A 26,648-nucleotide genomic window follows, 5' to 3' on the forward strand; every position below is an offset into this window, starting at 1 on the left:
AAATTTGAAGAGAAGATACATAGCAAAATTTTATGTGAGAGAAAGAGATTAATGGGAGAGGAGAATGACGTTAGGCTTCAAATCAATGCATTATTATGATCTTCCTGGCTGTCTAAGGTACACCTATAGAGTCTGTCACAGTTGTGTGGTTTGCCACATTGATATTTGGGTTCTATAGATTATACCCATATGCTTCTGTGTTTAAATTTAATCTTTGTTTATGTATTATACTGTAGTAATCTGACTTACTGGGTTAGTGACAATTAACGTTTTAACTAGAATCTTGAAATACAGAAAATATGTTGGGTTCTTCAAAAGCTTCCTTAATCCACCACCGTTTATGGCTTCTTTGAACATTTAAGTCCTAGAAACCTTAAACAAAACCTTGAAACCATAAAAATTTAATTAAAGAAATAGCTTAATTGAAAAATAGTTTGTCTACTGTCTGAAAAAGTAGCTTTGAATCTATGCCTGGCAAAAAGAAGCAGAACCTGTTATTTTACCTGGCAGCCAATGCTTAAATCTCTTCCTATTTTTTTCTCTAGACTGCTCATCATATGCATGGACTTGTTGATAGAGAAAAGGACTGGTGGTGAATTTCAAGCTTGGGATTGAAACAGTAGTGGCAATGTTACTTTGCTAGCATCTAGCGTTATGTTTCCAAGGATGCCTAGCAATACAGAATTTCACTATGAGTCTATCATGGAATTTCAGATTAGGAATAGGAAATTCAAAACAGCATTACTTTTAACTGGGTTCACTGTAACCACTGATATTTCTCTTATTTTAAGTGTTCTCTCCATTTGGCATAGTTGTAGTAATTCTCCATCTCAGAAAAAGAGACAAGGATGTAATTTCTCAGTTGCACAATGTAAAATTCTGATTGATATCCAGGAAATAAGTTTCAATACTCAAGACAAGATTTCCCTTGGATTTTATTTTTATAGTGCACACTTTTTCAGACTTTTTAAGGCTGATTCTGTGACTTCTATATTTTATTTCCATCAACCTACTGATGAACTTTGTGCCAGTTACTTGAGTAATTAGTGAAACGGTGAATGCAAAATGTGAATGTAGGTAGTCTCAAAAGAGTGTATGTTAGTATATGTCTAAAACATTGCCATACATACACCACTTCAAAGAAACTACAATTTTTTTTTTTTTGCAAACATAGCAGCTGCCTTTATTTTCAGGTTCTCATATTCAATGTACAAGATGAAAGTTGATGTTAAACAGAGTCAACCATGGTTTCTCCTTGTTTGAATGACATCCAGAGGAGAAGAGAAGGTTATGGAGAAACAAATACCACAAAACTCTTTCTTGCAAAGAATGTTCCATATCTGCTCTAGAATCTGGTGTTGTTAGGAGTGTAGAGGTCATCCATCCACTTTTTGATGATAGTAAATATATGGTAACTGAATGAACAGTTCAAGCATGTCCTCTGATAGTTCCCAGTTGTCCAAAGACAATTGTCCATTCATCTCAATAACTCATTTAAGCTTCTCTCACCAGAGACCCAAGTACTCTTACTACATCATCTGTATATTCTGGTTTTATATGCAATCAGTTTTGCCTGTCATTCTGTGTGGAACTTGGAATTATAGAGATGTCTGAGTTAAAATAATGTTTCTATGAGTGAAGAATTTGCTAAGTGTCTTAAAATTCTGATATATACTTTGAAATGGAGAATTCCAGCTGCTCCGTGTTTGAGGTTCCACCTAAATAATAAAATACATATAAGTAGGTTGATTGAACCTTAGTTCAGTGGAGGTCTGTTAATTCAGTTCTAAAGGATAGATCATTTTCTAATGGTAGGACTATAAGAGAGATGACTGAATTTTGAGATGCTAGTATACATTACTTACTTAATTTTATCAGGCTGTGGTATTACTGACATAGTACTTCCCTTTCAGCTAGTGTGTGCATTGATCTTTATTCATTTAAATTAATAGTGTTGCAAGTTTTCGAATAAGAAACTTTATAATTCTCCTTCATTTTGTTTCTTAGCCAAAATGAAAGAGAGGAATTTGAAACACAGTTCAAACAGAAGTATGAACGAGAAAAAATACTGCTAACAGAGGAAAACAAAAAACTTTCAAATGAACTTGAAAAGGTAAGTCCTGAGTTTACAACTATGGTATGCTCTGTACAAATTAGACAGTGTAGAGCTGTATTGGTTATTACTAATTCTTAATTGATATCAGGAATTAATACTACAGAAAAAGTGGTGAACATAGAGTATCTACATGAATCTAAACTTGAGAATGTGTGCAGTGTGCATTTACATATTTATGTGTAGAAAGTGGCTTATGTGGTCTTAGAGTTTTGTAAGATTACTTTTAGACATTATCTTAAGTATAATTCATCGTATGACCCAAATATTAAAATATGTAGTTAACGATATGATTACCTAGAGTGTATCTGCATATCAATAACTACAAAATAGCAGAGCCCCTCCTACTCACTAAGTGTTACTTTTAAGATATTAAGTACAGATCAAGTATGTTCAGCAAGAAATAATTATGTTTCATACGTTTAGATTCTCTTTTCATTTTTCATTTTGACAGGTATTCAAGTTCATTGTGGATTGGACAAGTCTTGCCAAACTTGTCTATTCTTTTTGTAGTGCATTATATTTTGTGAAAATATGATGAAAGTACAGTGTTCTTCAATGTTTGCATGTCAGTGTTCAAGTTAAAGGATATAATTACACCAGTATAGGACTTGTACTATATATATATATATATGCCTATATATAGGTTTAGTCCAATATAAGAGGCTAGTCGTAATAAGCATGTTTAAATCATAAGCCCATTTAAATGACAAATACAGAGTGGAGTACTCATGAGTAAAAAGAACAGATTTAAAACTGATATTTTTTTTAAATAATTTTGATTTGTTAATGTATTTCAGTTCTAAAAAAGCATTTCAAATGAGAGTCATTCTCATAAGCAGGACTTTCTAGAAAGTCTATCTGGTCTTTGATTCCATTTTGATTTTCTGAGTAATTATTTAGCGTAAAGGTTTATTTCCCAATACCAACTCAGGTTAGATGTGGCTTTTGTCTTGTAGAATGTGCTTATATGAGTGACAGCTATGTGAACACAAAAGATTAATTGCTCAAGTATAGCATATTGCACTTACAGATGTGCATTTAATTATAATTTCCCTTTCTGCAAGTAAATAAAATGAAAAATAGGGGAACATGAGACACTTGGAGAATCTCAGGATGGATTCATGCCTGTATCTATTAAGTCTGTCATTCCCCATGACTGCTAAACACGGGACAGGTTTGGCAGCTTTATTGGAGCTATAACAACTTTTGTGCCCTTGCTTTTTTCTTTTTTTCTATATAGAACATTCCACATCTGCATGGTGCAGAGCAGAACCTCTCTAAGAGTCATAGAGGTATTTGGAGACTAATTCTCAGAAAACTAATTAATTTGCTAGAGTAAAAATGTAGTTCTAGTCCTAAAAATTGGCTGTTCAGTACGGTTATGGTCATACATGAGAAGAGTTTCTGGCTTTTATTGTTACATGGTGTTTATTGTAATGGATAGTACCAGTTTTTAAAGGACATGCACAGTGTGGGAGAGGGGAACACAGCTTTGGCTCTTCACAGAGATGGAGTCACAGCAGCAAATAACTTCATCAAGTTTAAATTCTCATTCAGCTCACCACCATGTTTGAGAGGCTGAGTATGAATAACCGGCAACTGGAAGAGGAGATGAGAGACCTGGCGGATAAAAAGGAGTCCGTAGCCCATTGGGAGGCCCAAATTACTGAGATCATCCAATGGTGAATATTCTGGAATATTCTGTTCTAATACCATTACAGAAACCCTCAGTATGTGGTAGAACTGTTACCAAGTTTTCACACTTGCACATGGCACGAGCAAGTGCTTTGGTGAAATTTCACACCCATCACAGATTCTGCTCTATTTTTGCTTGAAGTTTTAATAATATCTAAATGTGGAAAAATGTGTTCCTCCCTAAGTGCAAAAGTGTCATATCAGATACAACTTTAAGTGCAGAAGAATCATTGCCATTTGGTATGGCTTGTGGCTTTGGAAGAATGCTGGAAGGAGTCATGTGCTGAGCTTACTCCTCCAACTCAGAGCAAGCCTGGGAAAAGCAGTGGCTGAGAGTATTTGTGTCTCAGCATCAATTGCCTTCATCTGCTTGTCATCTGTCAGAATGAAACAAATGTGGAGCAACTTTTCTGTGATTTTTTTTTTTTTTTTTTTTACAAGGAAGGCATTTAAATGTGCCACAAAGCCAGTCAAGTGATGTTTCTTACCATACTTTTGATAATGATGTTATGTTTCTAAAGTCTTCCATCTAGTTCTAATAAATTAAGAAAAAGCTGATATTGAACTTGAAGCCCAAAAAGGCCGAATAAACTGTTTAGAGACAAAGTTCTGAGTCTTTAAACAGCAAAGGTATTTATTCACGGATCCGGGGAACTCCCAGCTCACGCTGGACAGAGAGTTCACACTTGGGGGAGGGTAGGGTTAGGGTATTTATACAGCCTTTCATGCATATTCATAAGATTATGACAGGTAATTATAATATTCATAACAGTTGGTGTCTGGGCGGAACCAGGTGGAGTCTGGGCAGAACCAGGTGGAGTCTGGGCAGAACCAGGTGGAGTCTGGGCAGAACCAGGTGGAGTCTGGGCAGAACCAGGTGGAGTCTGGGCGGAGTTGTTCTCTCGGGGATATGTCCCTCTTAGGGTTAAACTTCTATCTCCCTTGATTCCAGGTGGCTTCATGTTGTTCTATGGATATCGGGCCCCAGCCATAACTTTCCTCTTGTCTGCTGGTTGTGGCATCTTTATGTTCTCCTTGTGCAGATGTTCACATGCTTTTGGGGCCAAGCTGGCAACTCCCTGGCCTTGGTGGTGCCTTGATCTAAAACGAGATTTACCCTCCCAATTATTTCTCAGGCAGAAAGCTAGCTTCGTTAGGCCTTGTTTTGCTTTTCACTGTAGCAGTGGAAAGCTGTTTTGCTCCTAACTGAAACAGTGGAAAATTATGAGTTTGGACTGCTTTGCCTGGTCTTTTCTCGGTTTAGTCTTGAATTGTACCGGTTATGATCACTAGTTCTAATTCTACATTAGATAAATTCACACAACCAACTTGGCCTGCTCTCCTTTTCCCACAGGAATTGATCTGTTGAGATCCTTTCCTGTTTCATTTCCCCCCTTTCCTTAGAACTTACGAATTCTTTCGTCGAGTTCCAAGGAAGTGTTCCAATGGGTGTGAGTTACTGGCCACATTCCCACATCGCTGGGGTAATATTATTCAACTTGAGAATTCGCTATGCTATGATATGAAGTGTATCTAGCTTCAATTAATTACATCGTGGCTACAGGAACAAAATAATCTAGTAATGATAACAATCAACGAACAGCCTACAAACCTAGTAAAATTTCATGCATAAAAATTAGTACTCATGGCAATGATTGATAAAGACATTAATGCATAACGTTTGAATACATGCACCGCCACACATTTTACCGTTTACGTGCTAAATCTGTGATCAGTCGTTATTGTGGGATACATATACTTATCCAGAGTCCAGGTACCAACACAAAGGATCCCAAGTTCATAGTGTCAGGCTCTTTCAGGAGCGTTCTTGGCAATGTTCAGGGGCCCGTTTGATCCGGGAGTAGTGGATCCAGGTGGGTCGCTCTTTCATACGAACTGCAGTGAAGGTGGTGAGCAACACTTGGAAGGGTCCTTCCCACTTTTCTTGCAAAGGTTTCCCTGAAAGGTTCTGCACATATACCCAATCACCAGGATTAAAAGGATGCAGTTTACACTCAGGTTGTTTAGGTTGGTGACCCATCACCACCGCGGCATTCTTATCAAAGTACTTTCCCACAGCTATAACATAATCATACACATATTGATTACCTATTTGATCTACAGCCTCACTAGTTACAGGCTGCATTGCATAAGGTCTCCCATATAAAATTTCAAACGGGCTCAGTTTTTCCTTTGAGCGAGGCTTTACCCTTAGTCTGATTAGAGCAATAGGTAAGGCTTGGTGCCACTGCAAGTTAGTTTCTTGGCATATTTTTGCAATTTGCTGTTTAATAAGATGATTCATCTTTTCTACTTGCCCACTAGCTTGAGGTCTATAGGGCGTGTGCAATTGCCATTTGATCTGCAGTGCCTTACTTATTGCTCGTACAATTTTAGCACAAAAGTGCAAGCCTCTGTCTGAGGAGATGCTCCTAGGCACCCCAAACCTCGGAATGATTTCATTGAACAAGACTTTAGTTACTTCTCTTTCTTTGTTTGTTCTGCATGGGAGTGCTTCAGGCCACCCAGAAAATGTATCTGTCATAACCAAGAGGTATTTATACCCCCCTTTCCTGGGGAGCTCAGAAAAATCAATTTGCCACACCTCCCCCGGGAATTTTCCTCTATCAATTACCCCCTGGTGTACCCTTGTTCCTGTGTTTGGATTATTTTTCAAACAGCGCTCACATTGGGATGTGACCTGTTTCACTGCCATGAATAACTTTGGCCCTGCTATTCTAGCTTTTAAATAATGATAAAGGGGATCTAATCCCCAATGGGCCTTGCTATGTTCTGTTTTTACAAGTTGCCATATTAACTTCTCTGGCAGTACTAGCTGTCCAGTTTCTAACTGACCCCATCCATTATCTAAAATCTTACCTTTATTCCTTTGTATCCACTTATGGTCCGATTCCTGGTACTCTGGCTCAAACTTAGTATCTAGTTCTTCTGGTACCAGGGCCAAGACTAGGTCTTTGGCCCTTGCAGCAGCTAATTTAGCTTCTGCATCGGCTGTTCTGTTACCCCTTTCTGGAACAGTGTTACCTTTCAGGTGTCCCTTGCAATGCATTATGGCCACTTGGGTAGGGAGCTGAACAGCCTCCAGCAACTGTAGGATTTCTTCTGTGTATTTTATGGGTTTTCCCTGGGCAGTCAGCAGTCCCCGCTCCTTCCAGATTGCCCCATGGGCATGCACGACGGAGAAGGCGTACTTAGAATCCATCCATATGTTAATTCTCTTTCCTCTCGCTAACTCAAGGGCTCGGGTAAGAGCTATTAGTTCAGCCTTCTGTGCCGAAGTTCCTGCAGGTAAAGGACCCGATTCAATTACCTGCTCTGTTGTAGTTACTGCGTAGCCAGCCATCCTTACTCCCTGCTTTACGAAGCTACTGCCATCCGAGAACCAGTCATCTGCCCCTTCGAGTGGTTCTTCTTGGAGATCCGGACGACTGGAGTACACTGCCTCGATGGTTCCTAGGCAGTCATGCTCGATCGGCTCTGCTGACACTCTTCCTTCTAGGAATGATGCTGGGTTGACAACGTTAGTCACTTGAATGGTTATGTCATCTGACTCAGCTAAGATTGCCTGGTACTTCAGGAACCGGGAAGGTGACAGCCAATGGCCACCTTTCTGCTCCAGCACTGCAGATACAGTGTGGGAGACTAATACAGTCATTTTCTGGCCCATAGTGAGTTTTCTGGCCTCTTCTATGTTTATGATCACTGCAGCCACTGCCTTCAAGCATGTGGGCCAACCTTTACTTACTTCATCTAGTTGCTTAGAGAAGTAAGCCACAGCTCTTTTGTATGGCCCCAGTTGTTGAGCAAGGACTCCTAAGGCCATTCCCTGGCGTTCATGTGAGAACAGCCAAAATGGTTTCGTTACATCGGGAAGGCCCAATGCCGGAGCTTTCATCAGCTCTTGTTTCAGTCTTTTGAAAGCTGTTTCTGCCTCAGGAGTCCAGACTAGAATATTTTTAGACTCTTTCAATAAATCATACAGAGGTTTGGCATGTATCCCGTACTGGTATATCCACAGGTGACACCAACCTGTCATTCCTAGGAAGGCTCGCGGGTCTCTCACTGTTTCAGGTCTAGGGATCTGGCAGATGGCTTCTTTCCTCACAGTTCCTAGGGATCGCTGTCCTCCAGAGATCTCATATCCTAGGTAGACCACCTTTTCTTGCACCAGCTGTACTTTCTGTTGGGAGACTCGATAACCATTTAGACCCAGGAAATTTAACAACGAGATAGTCCACTCAATACATTGTTCTTCTGTTTCAGTTGCTATCAGTAAATCATCCACATATTGCAGGAGTGTGCCCTCTCCTGGTGGCCGTTCCCACTGTTCCAATTCTCTGGCCAATTGCCTACCAAATATCGTAGGACTATTTTTGTAACCTTGGGGTAACACCGTCCAGGTTAGTTGTGTTTCCCTTCCCTTACCAACAAACTCCCATTCGAAGGCAAAAATCTTTTGGCTTTCTGAGGCTAAGGTAAGGCAGAAGAATGCATCTTTCAGATCTAACACTGTAAACCAAATTAGATTATCTTTTAGTTTTGTCAAGAGTGTGTAAGGATTGGCTACCACTGGGTGCAAAGTCTTAGTAATCTCATTTACTGCTCTCAAATCTTGTACCAGTCTGTAGGTCCCATTTGGCTTTTTGACTGGTAATATTGGGGTATTGAAATCTGATTCACATTCTATGAATAGTCCCAATTCTAAAAACCTCTCTATTAATGGCTCAATTCCCTTCCTGTCTTCTAATCTCAGGGGGTATTGTTTTCTGTTCACTGATCTAGCCCCTGGTATTAATTCAGTAACGATGGGGGCGGCAAGTTTTGACTTTCCAGGTATATCAGTTGCCCACACTGCCGGATATGTTCCGTTTATGATTCGGTCGATGCTATGATTACCAGGTTCTAGTCTAGCACAACTGATAGTTAGACTCAGGGCTGCTATCAATTGCTCTTCATTTACCTGGAGTTCAAATTTATCTCTATCAAATTTTATTACTGCCCCTAAATTCTCCAACAAGTCTCTTCCTAGTAGAGGCTTTGGAGAATTAGGTAAATATAAGAATTGATGAATCCCCATCTGTTTCCCAATCTTATACTTAAGGGGTTTCAAAAAGAAAGCCTTTTCTGGTTGGCCCGTCGCCCCAACCACTTGCACAAATTCACCTGTTTTTGGTATTAATTCTTGATTTAAGACTGAATAGGTAGCTCCAGTGTCGATTAGGAAATCCAGTTCCATTTTACCTTCCCCTAGCTCTATTTTAACCAGTGGGTCTGCTAGGGAACGACTCACCGGTCCCCCTCAGTTATTATCATTATGCGTAACAGGGACGACGGAGGCCCCCTTCAGTTCCTTATTACGCTTAGGACAATCTCGTTGCCAGTGCCCCGTTTGCTGACAATAGAAACACTGATTAGGGCCTGTCCTGCTTTGCTGGAACTTTCCTCTCCCTCTCGTGAAATAATCACGCCCTCTACCTCTAGCATTTGCTTCTGGGAACCCCGGAGTTGATTGTACTGCTGTAATAACCCTAGCGAGTTTCTTACTTTCTGTCTTTTCCCTATTATTGTACACTTTCCAGGCTACATTCATTAGAACTTCTAGGTCTTTATTAGCAGGATGTTCGAGCTTTTGTAACTTTTTCCTGATATCCGCACAACACTGCCCCATCACCAACCCGAGCAGTTGTTGCTTACCTAGATCCGATGCCGGATCTAAGGGGGTATATTGTCTCATTGCCTTTCTAAGCCTGTCTAAAAATTCTGATGGTGTTTCGCTTGGCCCTTGTCTGACTTCAAACAGGGCTCCCCAGTTTACTGCTTTCGGTATTGCTCTCCGCAAGCTCTGTGCAATTAACCTTCTGTATTGCAGCAATAAATCATATTGGCGAGGGTGGTTTGGATCCCAGTTTGGATTACTAGCTGGAAACACTACATCCACAGGCTCCCGTAGGATTGCAGCCTGTTCCCTTCCAGTTCTTAAAACAAGATCTTTTTCTGTCTCTGTTAACTCCGACAGCATCAGATCGATATCCTCCCAATCAACGTCTAAATTCTTTGAGATTAATTCAAACCTTCTAGCAACCCCCTCTGGATCAGTCCTAAAATTCTTCGCTTCCTCCCTCCAATTGTTAAGGTCGCTCGTGGTAAATGGTACTCTTACCCGTGCTTGTTCTCCTAATCTAGGCATTATTTGTCGACGAGGGGCTATCATGTAGCTCTCTGGGACCTCCTTTCCCTCAGTCTCTGGGGTTTCTTTTCCCTCCTCAGCTCTTTCCTCTTCTGCCTGAGCTTTAGTCTTCATTTCTGCCTCTATTCTTGCTTCCTCTGCTTTTAGTTTTGCCTTTTCTATTTCGGCTTTGGCCTTCACCCAAGCTTTCTTTGCTTCTAATTCTGCCTTCTCTATTTCCAATTTAGCTTTTTCTGCTTCTATTCTTACCATCTCTTCCTGCCTTTCCTTATCCTTTCGTTCAGCCGCCCGGGTGTAATATGGATGGCTAGATCCTTCTTCGGGATCATCTCCTAAGTCCTCAGTGCTTACTTTGTTCTTTCCCTTCTTTATCCTTTTTCCTGTTTCTTGCAGGACTTTCTCCTCGTCTTTGTCTTCCCCTACTGGCTCTTGTGTAACACCTTCTAATGCTTCGCTTCTCTCACCTCCTGATTCTAAGGAGCTTCTGTAAACCTTCTGCTGGAGCACTGACGGCGGTGCCCCATATGGCAGCACCCCTCCTCCAGGCGCAAGAGGTTGATATTCCTGGAGGCTAATGGTACTTTCTGTTTCACCGTCTTTTTCTTTTAGCTTAAGGCATCGTTCCCCTATACTACAGGCATCACAGCAACGTTCTTTTACTTTGCTGCTTTTCCGGTCCCGTTCTAAGGCTAAAACAAAGGGATCTTGAGGTGGTACATTTACTCCACAATCTATTTGCCATTGTGGGTTATTCCTTAAAGTAAAGAACATGTCTGCGTATATTACTTCATCCCCCTTTTCCAATCTACGAAGAAACAGCAGAAGCTGTAGGAGGGTATTATAGTTCACACTTCCTTCTGGTGGCCACTTTTCTCCTTCATCTAGCTTATACAGAGGCCACCAATCTTGGCAATATTTCACAAGAGTCCTTTTCCTTATGTTTCCTCCCGGAATCTTACGAATCTCTTTCCAATGTTTCAGAACACATCCCAAAGGGGTTCTGGTATTAACCTCCTTGCTTAGTACAGTCCCCATTATGTATGCTCAAGACACTGCAACTATAGAGGCCCTCTCTGGATTACCAAACCCTATTCAGATCTCAGCAACTTACAATTTCAACACCTTACTCAACTTATTTTAGCATTCAAGCGCTTATTTTGTTTTAACAACCCACATTCACACCAATCGCTTCGTCCGTCTCTGGCCGGCCCCCTCTCGGGTGACACGGAAACGCAAATCGGGACTCCGCACTTGCTTCGCAATTATATTGCGTCTCAGTTACTCCCTCTCATGCACACATACACACTTTCAGTCAGAACCTTGCCTAGGTATAATTTTACACAAAGACCTTATATGTCGCTTTACCGCCTACGGTCACAAGGAGTGCTAAAACCCACAAATACTCGCCGTGGCCGCAGCAAAGGACCCCGGTATGCCCCCCCCTCCCCCCCGAAGATGAAGCTATGGATGTTTTCTTCGGTAGGGACACACAACCACTTAAAACATTTAATTTCCCTAAAGGCGGCGCAACAGACCCTCAAAACCCTTAATTTTCCTAAAAGCGGAGCAACGAACCCTCGAAACACTTAGTTTACCTAAGAGTGGCGCAACAAACCCTCAAAACCCTTAATTTACCTAAGAGCGGCGCAACCAAAACAGCACAGCCAAAACAGCACACAAAATAGCACAACCAAATAGCACAACCAAATAGCACAACCAAATAGCACAACAAAATAGCACAACAAAATAGTACAACCCAGAATCAATGATCACAGCATTAACAAAGCCTGTTATTAATACCAAACCATTCTCCTGGGGACTCAAACCCCGGAGAGGGACGATCTCAGAGCTGAACCGGACTCGAACCTGCCAGCCTGGGGGCGTCCCCCCGCGTCCCTATAAATCCTAGGGGACTCAAACCCCCATAAATCCTGGGGGACTCTCCCCCCCCCACCTTTTCCCAAAGGCTTTTAAAACCTAAGCAAATATAAATACCTTTTCAGTATGAGGAAGGTCTGGTGTCCATCGGCGCGTAGAACCAAGGGGGTAGGGAGGCTTTTCCGACGGGAAAATTCGTCAGGGGGCCCCAAAAGCGTCCCCGAGCCCCCCCCGGGTCTCGGCACGACGGAGCCCTTGTCCCATCTGGGTCACCAAAAATGAAGCCCAAAAAGGCCGAATAAACTGTTTAGAGACAAAGTTTTGAGTCTTTAAACAGCAAAGGTATTTATTCACGGATCCGGGGAACTCCCAGCTCACGCTGGACAGAGAGTTCCAGCTCGGGGGGGGGGTAGGGTTAGGGTATTTATACAGCCTTTCATGCATATTCATAAGATTACGACAGGTAATTATAATATTCATAACAGGCGGAGTCTGGGCGGAACCAGGTGGAGTCTGGGCGGAACCAGGTGGAGTCTGGGCGGAGTTGTTCTCTCGGGGATATGTCCCTCTTAGGGTTAAACTTCTATCTCCCTTGATTCCAGGTGGCTTCATGTTGTTCTATGGATATCGGGCCCCAGCCATAACTTTCCTCTTATCTGCTGGTTGTGGCATCTTTATGTTCTCCTTGTGCAGATGTTCACATGCTTTTGGGGCCAAGCTGGCACCTCCCTGGCCTTGGCGGTGCCTTGATCTAAAACGAGATTTACACTCCCAATTATTTCTCAGGCAGAAAGCTAGTTTCGTTAGGCCTTGTTTTGCTTTTCGCTGTAACAGTGGAAAGCTGTTTTGCTCCTAACTGAAACAGTGGAAAATTATGAGTTTGGACTGCTTTGCCTGGTCTTTTCTCGGTTTAGTCTTGAATTGTACCGGTTATGATCACTAGTTCTAATTCTACATTAGATAAATTCACACAACCAACTTGGCCTGCTCTCCTTTTCCCACAGGAATTGATCTGTTGAGATCCTTTCCTGTTTCAAACTTACTAAGAGAAAAAGATTGTTTTGTTTAGATGGCCTTTATTTTTCCTCTCCATGCCTACTTCTCTTCCTTCCCCTTTTATATATACCGTTTCAGTGTTCAGCACCTACAAAAACTGTTTGCATCCAAACTTTTTTTTTTAAAGATCATTCACTTCTGTGAAAATTTCATCATCATATACTAATCTTTTTTTGGTTATAAATTTGATTATTATTTTCCCCCCCATTTTTCCCATCTCATGGGAAAATAAAATTTGTTGTGTCAAAGCAAAATTGGGAAATATTTGTTTTAATGAAACCTGGTTTGGTATTGTCATGTCAGTATCATTTTGTTGTCCAAACACAGAGAAGTTTGGCTTCTTAACATAGCCATGTGAATCCCTAACAAGAAAGCAGGGTTGTCCTCTGGGTTTCTGGAAGTGCTTTAAAAATTGTTTCTTACATGAAATAATGTAATGCCTGTCTGTGTTAAAAAGTCCATAGTGTCTTGCGGCATTTTATTTGCAGCAGATGATAAAAATGTGAAGGATTCACTTTCTGTGTTCCTTTTAAATCTTCTCTCTGTTTTCTGTGGCCATAGTAGATGGTCTGCACAGGAATTTAAAACAAAACAAAAAAAAAGTTGTTTCAATGAGCACTAAATTCCTAGTCAATCAGAAATGTTTATTCAGAAAAAAACCCAAGAGATACAAATCTGTTCTTTTACACTCCATATTGGTTTAAGGGAATATTTGTCTTAATGCACTAAGGTAACTGAACCCCATTTTTCAGATATACACGTGAAAGGACTCATAAAACTTTTCCATTCTGGAAAAAGACAAATCAGAATTAATTGTGGATTATTTTACTTAACATTGTGTAAAAATGTGCCAAGAACCATCAAGAATGTCCCTTCTCCAGTATCTGAGAGTACTTAAAATATTAAGATGTACTATTTGTGGGGTTCAGGTATACGATAAAGTATCTCATATATATTAGATAACACTGCAGGGTACTAGAAGGTGGGATTAGATTTTTTTAAAAAATTAAAAGTACTGTGAGCAAACATTAATGAGATTTAAAATCTTTGCCTGGGTTCCAGTTTTTAATCATAGTATACACCTTATTTTTCCCTCCATATTTCTCATTGCGTGTGCCAATTTTTTTCAATTATGTGAGACCAATCTTGGCTCACACTTTTTTCTTATTGTTACCCAGATAACCTACTCATGTCCATTTGTTGTCCTTAAAATCCAGCACTTCATTCAGAAACTGGATCCTTCTCTGGGGATTTTTTTTTTTTTTTTTTTGTGAAACACAGAGCGCTATATGATGTGTTTAACCATATAGACTATTGCTAAACAGTTCAAAAGAAAAACCTAATTTCAAAGAAAAGTGATCTCATTTCATCAGTCACAAGCCTATATTTTCTTCAGAAGAACATGCAATTTAAATCCATACATATGACAGCAGAATGCCTTGGAGCTAATGAAGCAGGGTAGAACTTGTGGCTCCTTCAAAGCTAACACTTTCGTATGATATTACTTTATCATATGTATTTTGGGTGCATAATTCCCACCTTTTAGAAATTTGCTTTTCCTACCATCTTCTTTTTGTACCATAATGCATGAAGAATAGGAGGCAGTAGATGGGACTGATTATTGGTTTTGTAAACAGTTTGCTCAGCTGCCTATGATAGTTCAAGGGTTTTATTCTAGCCCTGTTTTAAGTAACACCAACCTAAGTAGTCCCTTTCTGTAAAAGTTTTGCCATCTAATAGGTATCTTTCTCAGGAAATCTGCCCCACTGATAGAATCCACATTTTGGATGCTTAGGATTGTCACTTTATGACTCCTTGGGCCCTAAATTATTATTTTTATTAAACTTGTGAATTATTTTAGTGTCGTATCATGTTCCCTTTAGCCTTTCCCTGCTGTCTTGTTGTTCATTCTTGCATCTTGTTTACAACAAATCTACAAAAGACTTTTTGCTTTTGCTATTATTTATCCCAAGGTACCATAACTACACCCAAAATCTTGATACAAGCACTTCAATCAAACTTACATTGCAAATTCTTACATGGTAGCAATAGAGCCTCATAGATTGCTCAGTCTTAAGGGAGCTGTTATATTGACAAGTTTATATAAGCTGAATCACTCATCATTCCTTGAGAAGAGTAAGAAATACTGAGGCTTTTATAGTCAGCTATAATTTTTCCTAAGGGAGACAGGAAGGAGATTCATTGCATAGGAAGTTAATGCAGTCACAGTAAAAAGGAAACTTTTAAATGTCATTGTGTACCATACTTCTTTTCTGTTGCAGAAAGGTTGATGGAAATGTTGGTAGCAATTTCCAGAGTACTTGAGAAGAATCTTAACTTATTAATCTCTCTCTGTAAGCTAACTGCTGCCTGATTTAACTATAAAGGGAATGTTAGACTTAGATTCAGGTGGCCAGAAGCTGTGATTGTTGCTTACCAGAATATTCAGTTAATATTCTGCTGCTGACTAGAGATCTTTCCAATCAACTCTACTATGGTTGATTTAATCTTAGTTATTAGTTTCATGGAAAAAAAAAAAAAAAAAGAAAAGAAAACACCACACATTAAAAAAAAAATAAAACCCAAACACTTCTGAACTAAATCAAGTGAGAAAAAGCCTCAAGTTTGTGGTTTTTTTTTCTCTAAATCTGGTTGTTCTCAGAAGAAGGTACACACAAATTGTACAAAAGGTTTAGCAAAATATCTGTAAGAAGTTCAAAACATGAAAAATTCTGAGATGCATTGTGTTTGAGGTAATACTAATCCAAGGATAATTATGTGTGAGGCAGAAATTCTGGAGGACAGGGATAAATTTCAGGGTTTGGGAGCAGTGTGAAATGTTGAAAATTGTTAGAGAAGTCGTTTTTAAAAAATAAATGTTATTGGAGAAGGTAGGGGTAAAATAATTAAGCTGGAGGCTTTGAGCATAGTCATCTGAAGGCTTGAGAAGCTCGATGAGAAATGGAAGTCATGTTCCACAGACTTCCTTGGCACAGATAAATTGGGTTAAGATGCAGCTTTGGCATTAGATCCCAGGACTTCAGGACCCTTGCTGTTCAGCAAAAAATCTCTAGTCCTTTATGTCCATATTGTATTGTAAAGTTTGCTGAATAGAGACACAGAGAGCCTGAGGTTCCTTGCAGCTTGACAGTAGCATACTAGATATTGGTCACTGGTTATTTTAAGGTTGTCATAAATTTGGCTCCTACTAAAAAATATAATTAAATTTTAAAGGAATTTGTTCTATATGACTGTTCTAGGTTCCTTGTGGTTAAAGAACCAAGATTTCAGGGACACTTACATTCTGTGTGAAAACGGAACAGTTAATCTAATCTCAATTTTCAATAATGAAAGAAATTACCCTAAGCAGAACTTAACCTTTCTTCTTTACACCTTTTGATGTACTTGTTAGAGACCTCTTCGAAAAAGGGGGCAAGGAGAGAAAAATTACTACGAGTAACTTTACCACTCTTGCTTTTAACCAAACAGCACCCCCACCCCAACCCCCAGCAAAACAGTAGCAATCCAAAAAGAACTCTTGCGTTCCCAAGTTTAATCAATGCTATCTCATTATCTAGAGAATGTCGCCATCTAGTGTACTGTTTGTATTTCCTGTCTTAGTATAGATTTTCTTTTAAAATTACTATATATTTTAATTTTTTAGATTTCTGCAGGTTCCATGAAACATCTCTTTGAGGCTATTGCATGCTCTTCTTTTCAGAATGCAGAGCCTGAAGTGTCTGTGCATCTTAAGCCAAATATCTGAGGTTTTTAATCAGCTTCCATGAGGAGGGACCTATATGGCACAATAAATATTGGGCTATTTTACCAGTTTCCTATTAAGTTACCTAAAACTATATGAGATTCATTACTTAGACCACAGCCTAAACTTTCCTGTGTGTATTGTTGCTGTAGTATTAGACTTAAGGTCTCTAAGACCAACTCAGAGACTTGATTATGCCCTGGTGTTGCAGAACTTAATTTGTTCTTCTGTGAGCAAGGTATGTCAGAGCCGGGGATATAAGGTGAAAGGTGATGGCAGGAGAAGTTGGGGCTTGGGTTTTTGTTTGGGTTTTTTGGTTGTGGTTTTTTTGTTTTTTTTTTTTTTGTTGGGTTTGTTTTGTTTTTCCTTTGTTTTTGTGTTTGTTTTACATTTTTCGTAAGCTACTTAGTTTCAGTGAAGTAAATTTTTAGCAGCTCTATTTTATATGTTGGTACCTGAGATAAAGTGAAGAAAGAAAGTTGTTTTTTTTCTTTGTAAATGATGATCAAAGAATCTGAAAAACAGACATGTCCTTGTGCTTACATTCAGAAAACATGTCTTGATAGAAAGCAAGCTCAGAGGACTGGAGAGCCTCATTTGGCTTATTCTGGTTAATAACATTAGAATTAGAGTCAATACTTAATTAGCATTTCTTGAAAGAACATCACTGTTTGATAGTAACTACTGGTTCTAAAATTCTGCTGATAGAATGAAGTCAACCACTAGTTCCAATATTATGTGGATATATACTTTTTTCTTAATTTACTCCATAAAAATAGGTTGAATCCTGTTTCTTTCCCACATTGTCAATTTCAGTTAGTTGACATTTATACTGAGACATACATTATTCACTTACATATGAAGCTTTTGAGTTTTTATTCCTTGACTTAGTGATGCTTATTGTTTCATGAAACTGCAAAGCAGGAGAGACTTAGTTTTGTGAGGTTTTCTGTATTTTTTTTTTTTTTTTTTTTATGTTTTATGATTTTGGTTTGTATTGTGCTTCTTTTCCTGGTTTTGTTGCTATTTTGTTGCTATTTTGTTGACGAGAGTTTTGTTTTTTTCTTCATATCCATTAGTTAAAACACCTTTTTCTTCTAATTATCTAGGGTAAGTGATGAGAAAGATGCTCGTGGTTATCTTCAAGCCTTAGCCTCTAAAATGACTGAAGAACTAGAGGCCCTGAGGAACTCCAGTTTGGGTGCAAGAGCTACAGTAAGTCTCTACTTCCATATGTCACTTGTTTTTGTTGTTTGAAAAAGGCAGTAATTTGATAGAAACTGCAGTAATAACTTGTCTGTGAAGTCTGTGTTAGTCAAAAAGTAAAGCTTCCCCTCTGAATAACTCAGTAGTAAATTTATAATTTATGAATTAATTAAACACCAATATCTTTGTTACTTTTATATATGATTTTATTCAAGTAACTTTTTGTAATCATGTATGAATTTGTTGAAATAAATCAGTACTTAGGGTCATGAAAACATTAAAATCATTCACTTGTGAATGTGAACATCCTTCATAGCTGTCAGCTGAATTGAGGCACATGAAAACTGGTACTCATGAAATCTCTTTTCTTTTGTGGTTGTGACAATATAAGATATTAATCTTTCAAATTAAGTATTTGAGTTAAAAACTAATACTAATAACAGTTCAGTAATACAATTAACCCTAGTATCATAGAATCATAGAATTGGCTGGGTTGGAAGGGACCTGTGAGATCATCAAGTCCAACCCTTGATCCACTACCGCTGCAGTTACCAGGCCATGGCACTGAGTGCCACATCCAGTCTCTTTTTAAATATCTCCAGGGACGGAGAATCCACCACTTCCCAGGGCAGCCCATTCCAAGGCTTGATCACCCTCTCTGTAAAGAAATTCTTTCTAATATCTAACCTAAGCTTCCCCTGGCACAACTTAAGACCATGCCCTCTTGTCTTGTTGAAAGTCGTCTGGGAAAAGAGACCAACCCCCACTTGGCTACACCCTCCTTTCAGGGAGTTGTAGAGAGTGATGAGGTCTCCTCTGAGCCTCCTCTTCTTCAGGCTGAACAGCCCCAGCTCCCTCAGCCTCTCTTCATAGGATCTGTGTTGGAGTCCCTTCACCAGCCTGGTTGCCCTCCTTTGGACCTGCTCCAGCACCTCCATCTCCTTCCTGACCTGAGGGGCCCAGAACTGGACACAGTACTTGAGGTGTGGCCTCCCCAGGGCTGAGTACAGGGGCAGAATCCCTTCCCTGGACCTGCTGGCGATGATGTTCCTGATCCAGGCCAGGATGCCATTGGCCTTCTTGGCCACCTGGGCACACTGCTGGCTCATGTTCAGCTTCCTGTCAATCCAGACTCCCAGGTCCCTTTCTGCCTGGCTGCTCTCAGCCACTCTGTGCCCAGCCTGGAGCTCCCCATGGGGTTGTTGTGGCCAAAGTGCAGGACCCGGCACTTGGCCATGTTGAACCTCATCCCATTGGAATCAGCCCAATAGTAGCATATTCTGAATTTTAAAAAATTTATATTACCTTCAAATTAATGAACTCTTCTCTTAAAAACATAATAGACTGAGACATACAACTGTTGAAGTTAGTTATATTCCTCATTTTCTGCCATCTTTCCTCTTTCTTCTTTTTTTCTCTACTAGGACATGCCCTGGAAGATGCGCCGCTTTGCAAAACTGGATATGTCTGCAAGGTTAGAACTACAGTCTGCTCTTGATGCTGAAATCCGAGCCAAACAAGCCATTCAAGATGAACTGAATAAAGTCAAAGCTTCCTGTATCTCTACAGAGTGGTAAGACTGAATTGTTCTGATGGGAGTTTACTTTGATACCATCCAGGGGGTGTCATAAAATCATGATTTTAACTATCTTGTCTGTCAAAATTTAATCGTGAATGTTATGCCAGTTTCCCATCTCAAAATGTGAAAAAAAGGGCAGTGTCTCTCTTCGTTGTGTAGGCATCTGGACACTTACTGGGACAGTTTGAAATTTTGAAGACTTCCAGGGGGAACACATTCTCTTTAATAATGTAAGATCTCCTAGTTGTCATAACAAGTTCAAGTGCAAGCAGAGTTTGGTAGCTGTGTTGGGTTAACTGGTAAAAATGAGTTATTGCATACTGATTTGCCCAGTAATAAGATGTGCTTCTGGAAAATTATGAATTCTCTTATTCCTACCTCAGACTTCTCTCCTCACCTCCTTACCCCTTAGATGACTAAGCTTATTCTGAATTGAGTGAATGCCTGAAGGAAAAGATTAGTAAGAAGGCATTTACTTTCAGTTCAGTTCAGTCTCCAACTTCAACACGGCCCAAAAGAATGAAGCCTAAAACATCTTCATAGCACCCACCATTATTTCCTTTATTAGTCTGGACAGAGAAATCAAAGACAAAACATGAGCTTTTCTATATGTACAAGAGAATCTTTCAAATTAGAATTTGAGGCATGTTTAAAAATAAACTTGCACTGCTGCTAACCATTACTAGTAGATTCTTCTGAAAAAGAATCTTACATTTTTTAGTTGTAATTCTGATTTCTTTCCCAAGCTGTTAACTCTAATTAAGCAAAGACATTTTAATAGATAAAATGCAAAAATATGACCAAAATAAATATTGTTTGCATAGTTCCTGTAATATATTGTAATTTGACTTAAGCTAAAGCATGTAAAATTTGTCAGGAGAAAACTGGTTCTGTACTATGATGTGATAGTAGTTTCACATTATGAATCCCACTGGGCTGGGAAAGCAGTGTTTTTCTTTGGACTTGTTGCAGGTTAAAGTAAGCATTTAAGCTGAAGTAGGACTTCTGAACCTTGTCTTAGAGGTGCACCCATTCTGTTTCCCTTACTGCTTTCTCTTCTAAAACAATCTTTACAGAAGCAGTTCTCTCATTCTGCAGTGTCTATTAATGTATACAGACAATATAAAGCATGGAAATGGCTTCAAGCAGAGAAAGGGTAAGATGTGGTGTAAGAATTTTAAAAACAGCTACTTCAGTCTTATTTGAGAAGCACTCATTAGTTTTGCAACTTCAGGAATGCAGTTAGAAAGTCCTGAGATTCAAGTAATCTGTAAAGTGGGAATGCCTCATCCCACCTTACTCAGGTGTTTTGCAAGCCAGGTAACGTGATAATAGGCAGCATTGTTGGTCCTCTAAGAACAAGAAAACTGGTGTTTGCTTTGATAGGCAAGGATGGGAAGTGTGTTAGAAATGCATAGAACTATAGACTCATCAAGGTTGGAAAAGCCCTCTAAGATCATCAAGTCCAACCATCTGCCCTACAACCCCTAACCACTAAACCATCACTGTAGCACCTCATCTGCACATCTTTTGAACAACTGCAAGGGTGGTGCCTCCACCACCTCCCTGGGTAGCCTGTCCCAATGTTTAACCACTCTTTCTGTGAAGAATTTTTTCTAATATCCAACCTGAACCTCCCCTGGCAGAGCTTGACCCCATTACCTCTTGTCCTACTGCTGGTCACCATAGAGAAGAAGCCAACATCTGTCTCACTGCAACCTCCTTTCAGGTAGTTGTAGAGAGCAATGAGGTCTCCCCTCAGCCTCCTCTTCTCCAAGCTGAACAGCCCCAGTTCCCTCAGTCTCTCCTCATAAGGTCTGTTCTCCAGACCCCTCATCAGCTTGGTTGCCCTTCCCTGCACCCTCTCCAGCACCTCGATGTCCTTCTTACACTGCAGTGCCCAGAACTGCACACAGTGCTCAAGCTGTGGCCTCACTAAGGCCAAGTATAGGGGCAGGGTCACCTCCCTGGTCCTGCTGGACACACTATTCCTGATGTAGGCCAGGATGGAGTTGGCCTTCTTGGCCACCTGGACACACTGCTGGCTCATGTCCATCCAGCTGTCAGTCAGCACCCCCAGGTCCCTCTCTGCTGGGCAGCTCTCCAGCCACTCCTCCCCAAGCCTGTAGCATTGCTGGGGGTTGTTGTGGCCAAAGAGCAGGACCTGACATTTGGCCTTATTGAAACTCATGCAATTGGCCTCAGCCCATTGATCCAGCCTGTCCAGATCCCTCTGCAGAGCCTCCCTACCTTCAGGCAGATTGATACTCTCACCCAATTTAATGTCATCTGCAAATTTACTGAGGGTGCACTATATCTCCTTGTCCAAATCATCAATAGAGATGTTAAACAGAGGCAGCCCTGGCACTGAACCCCAGGGAACACCACTCATGACCAGCCTCAAGTTGGATTTAAACTCCATTCAACACAACTCTTTGGAGGAGGCCATCCAACCAGTTTTTAATCCAGCAGAGTGTCTGCATTTGTAGCACCTATCAGTTATGGATTAGAAAACATTGAAACAACTAACTGCAGAGTAAATGAGAAGAAAAATAGTTCAACATGATTGATAACTATCATAAACACTATGAATTAACAAATAAAAGCACCTCAATTTTTAAGTATAAAGATGCATTTGGTCTTTTTTTCTCATTCACAGGATACAGGCTTACACAATTACTCTAAATTAGAAACACTAGCATATTTAATGTATAAACAGGGACAATTAATTGCTTGTTCTGCTTTTTTTGAAGTACAATACCAAACAGGTCCTAATAGTTTTCTGAATTTGTTCTTGCGTTTGGTAACACCATAAAGCTTGCTGGACATTCATTTTTAAACAGCATACAGAGATGACCAAAAGGAAATTACTTGTATCATGTGTTCATTATATTTACATAGGTTTTTGTTTGTGTTCTTTTGAAGTAAATTGCAAGAATCTGAGAAGAAGAACATGCAGCTGTTGACAGATATTGAAAGGCTGAAAAAGGAGGCAGAAGAGCTTAGATCAGAAAAGGGTATGGCAACAGATATCCGAGTAAATAACATGTTTCACTTTGGTGGATACATCTTAGCAATTAAGTGGCATCTTGCATCTAAAATATGATCCAAACAGACTTGGCATACAAAATGTGAGAACAATTGCGTGTTAAGATGTATCCACAACAGTTGTATTTGCTCTTCTAATATGTATTTGGCTTTTGTATTGTATGTGCTTCAGTTTTGTTGAAATATTTGAACCAGTAAGGTACCCAGTTGGAACAGCATTAATTTATTTTTTTTTTTTTAATTTTTTTTTTTTTAACAAGTGTATGGTGATTTACTGCCAGAAAACTGGCAGAAGTATAGATACATTTCTAATTTTTCTTTTTCCTTTATGATATGTGAAGGTATTTAGACTTTAATTCTGATCATATTGTTCTTCATCTACAAATGTTTTGGGCCTGTCTACACAGAGAGTGCACAACTGCAGAGGCTTTGATAGCATTCATTTGGTTTTGGGATGACTTTTGCTCATTGCGTCTGTAAAGTGAGCAGTGTAGTCATGTTTGTTTTTCTGAGTTATAAAACTATATATCCTAGGATTTCTAGTGCATCTGTCTAGGAGTATTCAGCAGGATAAGAAAAGAAAGAAAATGGTACTGTTCAAGAAAAAGCTATTATGAATTTTGCTGGAAATATTACAGAATCAGACAGATGGGAAAGGACTTCTGAGATTATCAAGTCCAACTCTTCATCCAGTACTACTGTGGTTACTAGACCATGGCACAAGTAGATTAATAAGATTGTACTGCAGCTGTTCAAATATTTTGATAAAAATACACCTTAGTCTAAAATCCATATTATCTTTGGACTAGTTTTTCTCTCATAAGAAGAAATATATTGAAGTTTGAATCATGAACTGTATAGAGTATTCAGATGTAAACAGTGCACAGTGGTGTCTTTCTGTGTGTTGAAATTATTTTTGAGGAAGAGATTACTTAGATTAGCACCTGAATCCTTTGATGTTTATATGTTCCAGAAATTTAGGAGGGATGAGGTAAAAGATTACTACAAATGATTCTGTAAAGTACGAGTTAATTTGAGAATTTTTTTTTGTCTTTTACTGAGGTTTTAGTGTGTTTATATTTTAAAGAGATAAGGGTTCTTGGTAATGTCTTCGTTCATCGTGGGTTATATCTAAAGCAAACAGGCTGATACGGTCAGTAAGACACTGACATTTTTAAAAAGTATGACCTTTGATCGTCTCAAGTTTCTGAGATCCACAGAGATTCTTAGGCTCTGGTCATAAGTATGTGTGTGTGTATATGTAAATAAAATGTCTTTATAGTGTTCAGGAAGATAGATATAAATATGTGATTTATAAACACCGGCACAGCAACTTGAATTCTGCCTCAAAGAAAAGAACAAATTAAAATAAAAGATGAGTTTAATCAAGTTAAAATGTTTCAATGTGCCTGGCTATTCAGCTCCAGAAGATGCAGTGTTTCTGTTCTACTTACTGGCTGAAAACCATGTAAATGGTGTAGCACAACAGAGGTATTTGAAGCTTCACCCACGATTGTGTTACTCCTGGACATGTGAAAGTGAGAGGTGACAGAGAGGCATAGGGCATGGCTCAAGGAGCCCATATTATTTGGAAATGCAGTGTGTTCCCCAAGCAGCCTGTTCTGGATGTACTTGTGAAACCTCATTGTGTGCTGAAGCTGTCTTGTCACAGCTACCTAGTGTGGGACTAGGGCAGGAGTGACATCTGCTGGATTAGTGTGTATACCTGTGTGTTATGCCATGCATGTTGTAAATGGACATAAGCAAATTAGAAACCTCTGCCTTCTGCATAGCAGACATGTACATGCAGTATGTTTTCATGTTGAATTCACACCACACACATCATTGCTTGGAAAAGGTTGATTAAACATACGCTGCTTGCATAGTGGATAAACATGTCTTTAAAAAAATGTTTTATGCTGGAATATAGGCTAAATGTGACAACTCGTTTAAAAAAATGAAAGCGGTTCAGATGGGTACCCAAACCTGATTCAGAAAGGCAAAGGTCCTCCACGGAAAGGTCATTTTTCTGTAGCTTAAAAACCTGCTGCTGTTTTCTAGGTGTGAAGCACCAAGACTCACAGAATTCTTTCTTGGCATTTTTGAATGCGCCTACCTCTGCTCTGGATCAATTTGAAGTAAGTGTATACAGCTGTTCTCTCTGTTCCTCAGGGGAACCACTGCTGCTATTTGCAGGTTATATGCATGTTTGATGAGAGTTTGCTACTGTATTTTAATCATTTGGCCCCATTTATATTTATGTATAATAATATGTGAGAATTGTTTGCCATTTATAGTGCTGTCTGTCTACTCTTGAACACTAATAATCAGTGAATTCTCTCCCAAATCTTGTAATTTTTCCTGCTTTCCCGTAGTGGACATGAAAAGCTAAGTTATTCAAATGGTGTTAGTTTCTGTTCAGAAAAATGCTAAGTAATGCAAATGCTGGTTTGGTAAAAATGAGAGATAATACATAAATACCCCTTGAATATATTCCATGAAGTCTTTGTCTCTGTATATTTATTAGGTTATTTTCATCCTCTGTTCATTTTACACAGGTCTTTAAAATTCAGAAAATTACTGTTCATCTCCTCTCCTCAGATCCTATGTACTTAAAAACAATTCTGTTCAATTCCTTTGCCAGTTTTAGACAAAAGACCAGTTTAGGAAGATAACCTGGAACACAAAAGTTGTGTTCATCTCCTCCTTTTTTAATCAACAGTAAGCAATGCATCATTTTTCCTTTAATGAACAGCTGTGGTGAAATATTAGTTATCCTGAATTCAGATGGGCACTACCTTTACAGTTATACATTGGTCAAAAATTTACCTATTTTTTTCCTGATGCATATATGAGGTCATCATGTTTAGCTATGGAAGAGCATAATCCCTGACGTTGTTGATGTTTCAAAAATTACTTTCTTTTCGTTGTGTATTCATTAATTCATTTTTTTGTCCTCACAATTAATATTTTTTCATTTCCTTTTTTATTTCGTATCTCATAAATTACTTTAAATATAAAAATCCTGTTGGAGTTTAGAAATATTACTTTATTTTGTAAATGCTGCAAAAGCACTAGGTTTAACATGTGCTTTGTTGAGAAATTGTCTATAAAAGGCAATTAATGAAAACTTACTGTGGTAACTTACTGGCCCTGGTTATTTACAGTTCTTTATTTTTTTACTTTTATTTATACTGAACAGTTTTCTTCATCCATGTCTTTCTCTTCTTTTTACTGCTGTTTTCATTAAAATAGGATTCCTTTTCCTCCTCTTCATCCTCATAGATTGATTTTATGGATGACTTTAAAACAGTAGAACCCTCAACAAGAGATCAGTTGATTTGGAATATTAAAAAAATAATGCAATCAATTTAAAAATCTACAAGTGCAATGGAGAACAGAATATCTCTATAATAGGAATATAGTATATAGATGTTCAGTTTTAAAATAAATGTTTTTCTTTAGGTGCAGTTGAAGAACTGTTAATTGGAAGAGGTTTTTCTAATGGGGAGAAGCTGCTTTTGGGCCTTATCTACTGATATGGCCTGTGCTAAATGCTTCCAAAATCACTAGCATGTTTATTTAATATAGTTTTATTTCTTCATTTTACTACTTTAGTATTAACTGTTTCCAAAGGCTTCATCACTTCAATGAAAACATTTTCCTAGCAAGCAGATAATTTGGTTTTTTAAATAATATTGGTTCTTATCTAGCCTGTATTTTAAGAAGTCATATTTCTTGTAACTGAATTAAACTTACAACTTTTTGTTTCCATTTGAGATGCTGCTTTTCTCTCAGGACATTGTTTAAGTATTTATACTAATCAATTCCACACTAAAGGAATTGAGATAAAGCTGAAAATTGACTGCATTGTATTTCTTCCAAGCTGAAGAAGTAGGGACATGAAACAAAATTATACTAAGTTTTTTAAAATCAAAGTATGTACTGTGCATCCATGGCAGAGAACCATCCATTATTCCTGTAAGTGTATTGTGTGTGTACATCTATGTGTGCTTGTGTATATGTGTACACTTACACATATAATTATACATATGTACTTAAATTTGTGTAATCCAATTTGTATTAAAATGTGATATAA

General features: G+C 38.9%; 1 protein-coding gene across 10 annotated transcripts in view; it reads left to right on the forward strand.

Annotated features, from left to right (window-relative positions):
- The window catches only part of CDC42BPA (CDC42 binding protein kinase alpha), a 192,403-nt gene that overhangs the window by 125,413 nt on the left and 40,342 nt on the right, over positions 1-26,648 (forward strand). For all 10 annotated transcript variants that reach the window (XM_071739874.1, XM_071739878.1, XM_071739877.1 and 7 more), the window contains 6 exons: positions 2,008-2,113; positions 3,674-3,798; positions 17,826-17,931; positions 19,347-19,495; positions 22,427-22,518; positions 24,611-24,687. In XM_071739874.1, coding sequence (XP_071595975.1) covers positions 2,008-2,113; positions 3,674-3,798; positions 17,826-17,931; positions 19,347-19,495; positions 22,427-22,518; positions 24,611-24,687 — 655 coding nt within the window. The remainder of the gene's footprint in view (positions 1-2,007; positions 2,114-3,673; positions 3,799-17,825; positions 17,932-19,346; positions 19,496-22,426; positions 22,519-24,610; positions 24,688-26,648) is intronic.

Source organism: Heliangelus exortis, chromosome 3, assembly GCF_036169615.1.
Source record: "Heliangelus exortis chromosome 3, bHelExo1.hap1, whole genome shotgun sequence".
In the NCBI taxonomy this organism is placed as follows: Eukaryota; Metazoa; Chordata; class Aves; order Apodiformes; family Trochilidae; genus Heliangelus; species Heliangelus exortis.